Here is an 11,293-nt window from a genome sequence, read left to right as displayed (position 1 = left end):
CCTGGCCCGCCTGCTCCGCCAGACCGCGCTGGCGGCCTTTAGCGACTTCAAGCGCCTGCAGCGCCAGAGCGACGCGCGCCACGTGCGCCAGCAGCACCTCCGAGCTGGAGGCGCCGCAGCCTCGGTGCCCCGCGCCCCACTGCGCCGCCTGCTTAATGCCAAGTGCGCCTACCGGCCGCCGCCGAACGAGCGCGGCCGCGGGGCGCCGCGCCTCAGTAGCATCCAGGAGGAGGACGAGGAGGAGGAGGAGGCCGCGGAGGAGCGCGAGGGAGGAGGACCCCAGCGCGAGCGGCCCGAGGTGCTCAGCCTGGCCCGGGAGCTGAGGACGTGCAGCCTGCGGGGCGCCCCGGCGCCTCCGCCGCCCGCGCAGCCCCGCCGCTGGAAAGCCGGCCCCAGGGAGCGGGCGAGCCAGGCGCGCTGAGGACGGAGGGGGCAGGACTCGCGGCCCCAGACCCGGCCCACTAGACTCCAGCCCCCACCCTGCCCACTTTGGCTCCCCCTGGCTCCTACCCCTTGCCTCCCTTGTGGCCTCTGTTGTCTGCTCTGCCGCCTCATTCTGGCTCAGGATGATGCCTGATATACCCTTGGTTATTGGGAGGTGTTCATCCCTCCCCACACCGGGAATTTCCCGGGCCCTCCATTGTGGAACTGCCTCCCTGCGCTTCATACCAAAATCTCTGCCCACGGAGACCACCCCACTCCCACCCAAAACATCCTCTCAAGAAAAGAGGGGGGAAGTTTCCGGAAATCCAGGAGAGTGGGTTTGGACCCTGGCCAGGGTGGAGGCCCTGGCCCTGTACTTGTTCCCTCCAGCCCTCCTCCCTGTGATAGGAATGACCCAGGAGAGGCATTCTTGTAGGGGACTAACTTAGTGGCCCAGTGGGCACTGAGTGGCTGCCATACACGGGGAAGAATTTGCAGGCCTTGTGCCCAGCTTCTCCGCCCCTTGGAGGACTCCTGGGACCTGCCTATTCTGCCTGTGGAAAAGACCGGAACAGTCCTACCAATGCTCAAACAAGGTTAGGCCAGGTAACAGCTCTACTCTGCAGACAGATGCCAACTAGGTGCCCCCAAACCAGGACCAAGATGGGCCTAAGGAGGTTTGGCAGGTGCTTAGGGGCCCTGACTACCCAGATAGTGGATCACCAGATCTACCCAGACAGCAGATCCTAAATTGAGGATCTTCATAGCAGGTGGGTTCTGACATCATCAGGGTTCTCATAGCAGGGTGAGGAAGGAGGATGCGTTAACCCAAAAGATGGAGTGGGCCCCTGCCCAGGGGTCTCTGCAAGGCCACAAAAAGCCCAAAGATCTATGTGTCAACAACTGATCATTGTAAATAAAGTAGACCTGCTTTTTCAGCCCTGTTGCCACTCCTGTGTCCTGTTTGATGTCAAGTCTCCTGCAGGGTGGGAGAAGACACACCCTAGGAAGTAGCTCCTTCTTAGCAGCTAGAGCCAACCTCCAGGATTGGGATGGGGTGAGGGTTGCTGCCAGGAACCTGTTCCGTTAATGTCAGAAGAAGAGGCAGTAACTTTTGCCTCCTCTGAAAATTACATATGCCAGTCAAGCCCTGCAGGGAGTTGGCTGTGTGTCTCAGCCTCCCAGCATGTCTGTATGCCTGGGACATTTGGCAGGGAGGGGGCGCTGGGCTGGGGGCTTCTCATAAGCCATGTGTGTTTGAGAAGGTTTGTGCGAATGTCAGAGGACACAGTATATAAACTATGTGTGTTCCCTTGGGGCTGAGAGCAGAGCAGGCTGTCGGGGAAAGGCAGTCCAGTTTTCTTTCAAAGGAGCTGGAGAAATCTGTCTAGACTCTGTGACAGTGTGAGTCTTGGGCTCAGATATCTTCTTTATCCCTGTGCTGGGCTGGGCACTGATCCCAGAACCCAGACAAGTGGCCTCTGCCATCACTAATGATCAGAATGGGTTTGTTTCCTGGATCTGTCAGGGCAGAGAGCACCATAGCCATCTCACCCGGGCGGAAGCCAGGCAGTCAGGTCTGGGTTTTTAAGGGGACAGCTGGGGTTGACTCTGCATGTTGGGGGTGACAAGCACCCACTGGGCAAGGCTGCCCCATGTGTTCTTTACTCCTCTCTTACATCATCAGGGCTTTTGCTGGTGTTATTCCCATTTGCAGAAGAAGAAGAGGAAGTGGGAAGATGTGAGACCTGGGAGGGGACGATGGTCTGCCTCTGGTATTGTCTGAGACAACTTCACCCAGAAACAATGTCACAAGCCCGCCTTCCAATCAGATTCAGGCAGCAGATAGTCACTAAGCACCTGGCTTGTGACAGGCACTGTGCTGGGCCCTGGGCATCCAGGAGTCCCTCTCTTTCTCCTACATTTGCAATGAGGTACATATAATGAAAGGAGCTGTTACTATATAATAATGCACAGGCCTGCTTCTCCACTGTTCTCTGAGCCTCCCAACACACACACACACGCACACACACACACATTCACACTTCCCTCATTCACACTATGCTCTCTAGATCTGGAATCTGAAGGCCTGGGTGAGACCCTGCCTCCTTGCCAGCTGTGTGACACTGGGCAACTCACAGCCTCTCTGAGCCTCACCTTTAACAAAAGTAAAATGGAGATGACATCTTTTAAAACCTCACAGGTGGGTTGTCGGAATTAAGTAGCCTCAGGTCTGTGAAAAGCCTTTGGTAAATAATAAAATGCCCACCACAGGTGAAGGGCAACCGTTCCACCCACGGGGCCCTTCTCTTTAGATTAGTATCCTAGTGCACCTGTCCCCAACCTCTGATCTCCAATTCCTCTCTCCCTGGTGACAGAGATTGGTCTTACTGGCCATTTTCTTTTCTTTCCTTTTTTTTTTTTTTTTTTTTTTTGATGTGTTGAATTCTATTGGTTGATTTTCTTTTTTTTATTTCAGAATACTAGGGGGTACCCATGTTTTGTTTATATACTTTGTCTTTTGAACAGACTGAGACAAAGTTATAAGTATGCCCTTCACCCAACACATCTCCATTTTCAAAGTGTATGATGAATTGAGGGACAGATAACTCACAGGTAAACCCAGAGCTTCTACTGCCACCAGGGTGCAGAGTCAGAGGTTTGGGGCAGCTCCAGCCACCTGACCCTTGGTGACATTGCTATCCAGGGAGGGGGACATGTTCTGGGAAGCCACACCTGCCCCATGTATGCACTTACTTCAGCCTTCTCCCTCAATCTTAGGCCCAAGATAGTGAAAAAAGCCCTGAGCCCGTGGTCAGGTGATCTGGTACCTTGTGTCTCTGCTCCCAGCTTCAGAGCCGTCACCTTTAAAATGACAATGGGAGTCAAGCAGACCAGTGGTTTTCAAAGCACATTCCTCAAGTCCTGGATTTCCTAAATGGGAGGAGTGCAGGAGTGCAGGAGTGCAGGAGCTATCGGGTGGAATAATGGGGAGATTCACCCACCCCCACATTGACAAGAACTGCATGTGTTTCCTGTGTGGTGGTTCTATGATCCATTTGAATAATTGGATTCTACAGATTTATTTTTTTAAGTTGAAGTCGCTGGAGGAGATGCTCTCTAAACCTCCCTTCCCGCCCTGAGTCTCCCTGAGGATGATGTGGTAGTGTTCCCCCAGAGAGACTAGCAACTCGGGGCTCAAGATTCTTCCTGAAGCCAGTTGTGGTAGTGAGCACCTATAGTCCCAGGTGAAAGGATCACTTAAGGATAGCAAGAGAGGCTAGCAGGACACCATCTCTAAAAAAAAAAAAAAAAAAAAAATTAGCCAGACATGGTGGTGCGTATCTCTATTTGGGAGGCTGGGGTAAGAGGATCACTTGAGCCCAGGAGTTTGAGGCTGCAATGAGCCATGAGGATGCCCCTGTACTCCAGCCTGAGTGACAGAGTAAGATCGTGTCTCTACAAAAAATAAAAATTAGCTGGGCATAGCAGTGTGTGCCTGTAGTCCCAGCATCTTGGGAGGCTGAGGCAGGAGGATCACTTGAGCCCAAGAGTTCAAGGTTGCAGTGGGTTATGATCAGTCCACTGTACTCTAGCCTGGGCTACACAGTGTGACCCTATCTCTTAAAAAAAACTTTTTCTGGGACCCTCTGAGCCCTGTATCCATCTCTCCCAATCCCACTCTAGAGGGGTTGAACTGTGATTGATGTACGTATGCCATAGCACATAGCTCACAAAATAAAGTTGGCTACCCAATGCCACCCTGGCCTCCACTGCTTGACTTCAATACACAGGAACTTCGCCCTGTTTCCCAGACATTGCCACGTGTCCTATCTCCAGGCCTTGCCCATTCTGTTCTCTCCATGTTCTACCCTGGACAACTCCTTTTGTGTAAATTTCTCGTTTTTCATCCTGATCCAACTTCATCCCCACCTCCTTCAGTACCTTGTCCACACTGAACAGAGTCAGTGCTCCGTAATCATTTGTTGAATGAATACATGAATGAATGAGCCAGATGGAAGAACCATCATAGGACAGGAAACCAAGTGGGTGGAGAAGCATTCCCTTTGCCAAGCTTCTGCCTGGAGATGCTGGAGAACTGTCCTCAGACGCCCTATTCAGGCGGGTGACTGTTCTTGGGGGAGATCAGCATTTGAAGAGTTGAGGCCAAGGAGGAAATTGAAGCCTCTGTCCCTGGGGTCTGCTCTGAGTTCTGAAGTCCCAGGACTGGGCCCTCTCACTCTCCCGGCTAGTCCAGCCCCAACACAGAGCTGATGCTCAAAATACAGAGCGGCTCCTGGCAGGGACCAGCCAACCTCCCGACATGCTTGGGGTACAGACTCAGGGAGAATGCTGGAAGAACCATTCCAACAGGTGCAGTCTCTAATTTAACACACAGGCAGTTAAACACGAGTTTTGCAGTCAGACAGGCCTCAGCACTGCTATGAATGGCTGTGTAAAGTTGGGCAGGTTCCTGAAGGCTTTTTGAGCCTGGCTTTTCCATCTGCAAGAATAGAGCTAGATCAGTCTAGCTCTTACATGGCTGTTGGGGAAATGATGTCAGGCATGGACTTTGTGTTTTGTTTTCTTTTTTTTTTGAGACAGGGTCTCACTCTGTTGCCCTGGGTAGAGTGCCGTGGTGTCATAGCTCACAGCAACCTCAAATTCCTGGGCTTGGGCAATCTTCTTGCCTCAGTCTCTCAAGTAGCTGGAACTACAGGCACCTACCACAATGCCCAGCTAATTTTTTCTATTTTTAGAGGGGAGCTCACTCTTGCTCAGGCTGGTCTTGAACTCATGAACTCAAGCAATCCTCCCACCTCAGCCTCCCAGAGTGTTAGGATTGCAGGCATGAGCCACCGCACCAGCCAGGCATTGGCTTTGGACAATTTATGTAGCCCAGTGCCCAGTGCACATGATAAGTAGTAACTGCTGCTATTCTGTTTACTGTTATATTACCATTTTACCGAGAGCTCTCCTAACAGACAGCTCTGGGATGAGACCAGGTGGTGGTAGTGGGTCATTGATTTATTAAATATGTTGTTAGTCCATGCCCCAGGGGTGGTTACCGACCTGAAGTTCCACTCATGTCTAACCATGGTAGACATGTGACTACAGCTTGTCTCTTGCCATCACACTGTCTACTTGTTGAACATCCGGCCAGCTCATGGGATCTGAAAGCCCCAGGCCACTTCTCTCTCTGGGGCCACCTACACTTCCATCCTGGCTGTCCCGTGCACACCTTCCCAATCTCGTCTTGTAACCATCTTCGGTTTGTGGTGTTCCTGATGCGCACAGCAAATCAATCCGCCAAGACACCAGCAAGTCAATAGTGCAGAGAACGAGTGGATCAGCTCATGCTCTAGTGACCGCACTCAGAGGCTGAGCTGTGATCATCCCAGAAAGAGGTTTAATTCTAAGGCCACCAAATGAGGAGATGAGAGGAAACCTCCAGTCTGCCTCCCCAAGGAGTTTGGGGCTGAGGATGTTAAGGTAGAAGTGTGGAGATCATTGACTGCTTGGAGGCAGGGTTAAAGAATGGGCATTCTCATGCGGATTCGGTTTCTCCGTGGGGGCCTTCAAGCTAACTGGCATCTGCTGCTCCGCTGGCATTCTGATCTTAAAAACACCTTAGGCAACACCTGAAGCAGAAATCCCACCTGTAGGAGCAGTGTGGATGCCCACAGCCAGTCCCCAGTGCTGCTTGACTTTCCATTACAAGGAAGTGGGCCCAAGTGCCGTCTGGTTAATCCTCGGTTCTTACCGCATTTCTGTCCAACAGGGGGCGCTATGAGGACACCCTCACTCTCTTTGGACTGGCTTTCTGCCCTGTCCCTACCACTTACCTGTTTCTTCGTGTCTTCCATCCACACGTAGATCTGACCTGGGCTCCACACACCTCTTTGGCTCAGTCCAAACAGGCTCCACCCTTTGATCACATGTGGGGCATGAACCTGACTGGTGGTCACCCAGGGGTCACAGCCCAGCCTCCAAGTGGTCACTAGATCTTGATCCACTCAGCTGCAGCTGGGAGTGAGCTCACTGGGCGTGGGTTTGGGCCTTACTAAGCCAATCCCTTAGGGGACCTCCAGTGGGGAGGGGCACTTCTGACCGTGCACAGATGCGGTGTGAGCTGAGCAGGCCCATCTTGCAGTCAGAGCCCAGGGCGGCCTTTCACCCATTCTGGGACACGGGCTCTCCTGTGGACTGCTCCCGTGTCCATTTGCTCTATAACATGGGGATATCCGCTGTTTCTCCCCAGGGATTTTTCCAAGGGGCCATTCAAAGGGGCTGGAATGTGAGAGGGCTTTGAAAAGCAGCAAGCAGTACACAAGAGTCAATGGGGGACTGGAGGGAGGCGGCTCAGTAACCTGGTAAAGCTCCTCTCTGGAGGATGGAGCCCATCACAAAGGAAGTGAGTGCAGACTAAGGTGAGGAAAGCTTAAAATAGACATCTACAGAGACTTCCTGGAGGGACAATGACACAACCAGGAAGCTTATTGAGCTACAAAAATAACCTTCCCAACTCCTCACTGTCCCCTTCGTGGTGGGCCTGAGGGATGGTGGGTGCATCTCTGTCTATGGAACCCACAATCACTCCTGTGGTCTCATATCCCACAGGGATACAGAATGTATTCAGCAGCCTTTGAGATAGGGGCCAGATGCAGTGAGGAGAGGAGGACATTCCTGTGAGATCAGAGTGACACTGCTGGGCACACTCCCAGTCCTCTATCTGCCTCAGATTCCGAAGGACAGAGACCTGGAACTCTCATATCACATCAGCCCTCTGCCAAAATTCCATTAATACACAGGCCCAGATGGCCGCTGGGCCCTGGGAAGTGCCCTGCTCTCCTTTGGGGGAGTTCCCTGCACTTGTGGGGATGACTACTGTGGGGTAAACATAACCAGGTAACACTCTATACCCTCCGTGGCCAGGAGATGGCTGCTAGGACATACCGCTCAGCAGTTTTTTTTTTGTTTTTTTTTTTTTTTTTGAGACAGAGCCTCAAGCTGTCCCCCTGGGCAGAGTGCCATGGCATTACAGCTCACAGCAACCTCCAACTCCTGGGCTCAAGCGAGTCTCCTGCCTCCGCCTCCCAAGTAGCTGGGACCACAGGCGCCCGCCACAACGCCCGGCTATTTTTTTTTGGTTGCAGCCATCATCGTTGTTTGGCGGGTCCGGGCTGGGGATTCGAACCCGCCACCTTAGGTGTACGTGGCTGGCGCCTTAGCCGGTTGAGCTATAGGCGCCGAGCCTCGCTCAGCAGTTTTAACCCCTTAGAGATGTATTAAATTCTTCTGCCAGGCTTATAAAAGCAACATCTGTTTATTGGAAATCAGTGAAACAGCAGCTATAGATGTACAAGGAAAAAGTGAGCAGCCTTCCCCTATTCCCTCTCTGCTCCCCATTCCCAACACCCTTAGCACACACACACTCCAGGCAACTCCTTGTACAGCCAGGCTTTCTCCTGCCCTGCCTTGCCCCAAACTCATGAATATGAACAAAGCCATATACACATAGACCATTTTTTGTTTTCAAAAAAATGGAGTCATTCTCTAGCACATTATTCTACAAACTGGCTTTATTCTCATTTCCATCAAGCCTGTCTCCCCAGCTCAGCAGATTTAAGTCTATCTCATTCTTATATTAATAGCTGCACCATGTATTCAACTATTCCCAGTTAATGTATGTTCAAATTGCCTTCTGTTTTAAACAGCGTCAACTAGGCTGGGTGCAGCAGCTCATGCCTGTAATTCCAGCACTTTGGGAGGCTGGGGCAGAAAGATTATCCGAGGCAAGGAGTTTGAGACCAGCCCGGGAACATTGTGAAACCCTGTCTCAGAAAAGAAAAATTTGCCGGTGGACACCTGTAACTTCAGCTTCTCAAGAGACTGAGGCAGGAGGATTGTTGGAGTTCAGCAGTGTGAGGTTGTAGTGAGCTATGATGACACCATAGCATTGCAGCCTAGCCAACAGAGTGAGACTGTGTCTTAAAAAAACAAAAAAGTGGTCAGCGCCTGTGGCTCATAGGAGTAGGGCGCTGGCCCTACATATTGGGGGTGGCAAGTTCAAACCTGGCCCCGGTCAAAAACTGCAAAAAACAAACAAACAACAACAAATAAAAGTATCTACTAAGCACCTGTTGTATATAGACAACCAGACCATACTTCTTATAGGATGTGCAGAGAATTTGGACAGAAAGGACAGTTCAGCACATGGGCTGAAAATAAATAGGATCAAAAAGAGCTTAGGAGGCTTGGTGGCACCTGTGGCTCAAGGAGTAGGGCGCCAGCCCCATATGCTGAGGGACAAGTGGCGAGGGTGCCAGCCACATACACTGAAGCTGGGTTCAAATCCAGCTGGGGCCCGCCAAACAACAATGACAGCTGCAACCAGAAAATGGCCTGGCACTGTGGTGGGCACCTGTGGTCCCAGCTACTTGGGAGGCTAAGGAAAGAGAATGGCTTAAGCCTAAGAGTTGGAGGTTGCTGTGAGCTGTGATGCCACGGCACTCTACCTGGGGGGACAGCTTGAGGATCTGTCTCAAAAAAAAAAAAAAGAAGAAGACAGAAGAATGGTCAACAAATGCATGAAAACTGTATGTGGAGAGAAGGGAACACTTTTATATTGTTGGTGAAACTGCAAACTAATACAGCCTCTTTGGAAAGAAGTATGGAGAATCCTCAAAGAACTCAAATTAGACCTTGCATGTGATTCCACAATCCCAGTACTAGCCATCTACCCAGAAGAAAAAAAATCATTCTATCATAAAGACATTTGCACTAGATTGTTTATTGCAGCTCAATTTACAATCACCAAGATGTGGAAACAACCTAAATGTCCATCAATCCAGGAATGGATTCACAAACCGTGGTATAGGTATACCATGGCATACTATTCAGCCATAAAAAAGATGGAGACTTTACATCTTTTGTATTTTCCTGGCTGGAGTTGAAACACATTCTTCTTAGTAATGTATCACAAGAATGGAAAAGCAAATATCCAATGTACTCGATGCTAATGTGAAGCCAGCAGATGATGTAATACACGCCCACATAGGAGAAAAACTCATTTTAATTCAAGTTGGTGGGAGCCAGAAGGAGAGAGGGAGAGAAGGGAAGAGAGAGAGGGATTGGTGTGCTCCCACTTACTGGGCACCACGTAATGGGACAGGGCTCACCAACGACAGGAGGGAATCTACCTAACAAATGCAAACATGATAACCTAATTGTGCCCTCCCATTAATCTGGAAAAAAGAAAAAGAGAAGAAAGAATATTCTCCTTAGTCAAATATCTCAGGAATGGAAAAACAAGCATCCCACGTACTCAATACTAATTTGAAACTAGTAGAGGAACAACGATTGGCTCACACAAGAGGAAAAACACAAGGAAATTCAAGAAGAGGGAAGGACACTCCCTCCTGACAGATACAACGTGGGGTATATGGCAAATACAACCTGGCCTTTTCTAACAAATGTAAGCAATGGAACCTAATCGTAGGTACCCTTACGTCAACCTGAAATTTTAAAAAGTTCTAAAAAGTAAACTAAAATTAAGAAAAACATCAAAATAAAAAAGAAAGAACCCCAGGCCAGAGCTGAGTGCTTCCTTATCTTGGCAACGGAGGCCCATCACTGTATATGGCAAATGTGTCTTGCTTTGTAAACCTTACTCTGTCAGCCCATCTTTTTCTTCCTCAATAAACTGTTGCATGTTTGCCTTACTTTGGGGTGTCTGGTCATTCTTTGGCCAAGAGCACCCCAAGAACTGAGTACGCAGATGGCTGCCTGAAAGCTGACAGGCGTGAGTAGAGGGGTGGGAATCTGAGATCTTCTCTGGGAGGTCTCAGTCCCTGTATACTGGGCAACTTCATATTAGTCTTTCTGTGCCTGGGGACCCTGAGAGTCTGAACGCTCATTAAGTCTCTACCCCTGGTGGGTTTAAACACTCACTAAGTAAAGAATGGGACAGGACTTGCTAGCTTTTCTCTGGCTCTGGTGAGTCTGGTCATTAATTAAGCAAAGAATAGAACTCTCTTTGCTTTTCTGATTCTGCTTAAAAAAGTCCTTCCAGGTTACAGAAGATTTCCAGCAGATAACCCTTGACCTTGTCAAGGCCTCCAGCAGCTGACCTTTGGTCTTTTACGCCACGTCTGGAGTTACTGAGTTGTGGCTGGCACATCCACCACCTCCTGAACTACACACACATCACCTCCTGGATGGCTCCAGAATGTTCATCAAACAGGACTCAACCCCATATAAAGAACCTCCTTATCTAGCTCAGGGCTGTCGCCATTTTCCATTTTCAGTGGCAGCCCATCTGCTTGCAGATGCTCCTAATAATTTTCTGCTATTAACTCTACCTAGCCTGGTTCTTCGTGGCACCTCCCCACCTTTCAACATCTAACACCTTGGCCAAGTCCCTTTACATGTCTGGGCTTGGTCCCCTCCTTGGCTCTGGAGCACGGACACTTTGAGGTTGCTACCTGAGAATCATGTTTGTCCCCCAAAACCGGAAAAGAGGAATCAGGGTCCCTTCTGTGTTTTATGCAAAAAACAATCAGGCCTTGGGTGGAAGAGGGCCTGGAAGAACAGGCTGCCCTGTGGATGAGGGTAACACAGGAAGGGAAGGACATGGCCACAACAGCCTCTCATCCAGCAGAAGCCACTTGGCTAGAATGGAGTCTAGCCAATAGGCCTGGTCCAGAAGGGTCAGGCACCCTGGGGTTGGTTTCAGGGACCAGGCTGCTGGTCTCCAGTAGTATGGGCTGACTGAGTATGGCCCTGGGAAGCCAGCGGTCAGGCCTGGCATCTCTTCTCAGCCACACCTGGCCACTCCTGTCTTCTCCGAGTAGAATCCTGTCCCCCA

General features: G+C 50.5%; 1 protein-coding gene across 1 annotated transcript in view; it reads left to right on the top strand.

Annotated features, from left to right (window-relative positions):
• FAM43B (family with sequence similarity 43 member B) overlaps window positions 1-421 on the top strand; it is a 1,011-nt gene extending 590 nt beyond the window's left edge. Inside the window, exon 1 of the mRNA XM_023509674.1 lies at window positions 1-421. This exon is cut by the window's left edge and continues 590 nt beyond it. Within this exon, the coding sequence (XP_023365442.1) occupies window positions 1-421 (421 nt within the window).
• The last annotated feature ends 10,872 nt before the right edge of the window (window positions 422-11,293 follow it).

The sequence above is a fragment of the Otolemur garnettii genome, unplaced genomic scaffold, assembly GCF_000181295.1.
Source record: "Otolemur garnettii isolate 467f Iridium unplaced genomic scaffold, OtoGar3 scaffold00009, whole genome shotgun sequence".
Taxonomy (NCBI): Eukaryota; Metazoa; Chordata; class Mammalia; order Primates; family Galagidae; genus Otolemur; species Otolemur garnettii.
This window is presented reverse-complemented; position numbering and strand designations above follow the sequence as displayed.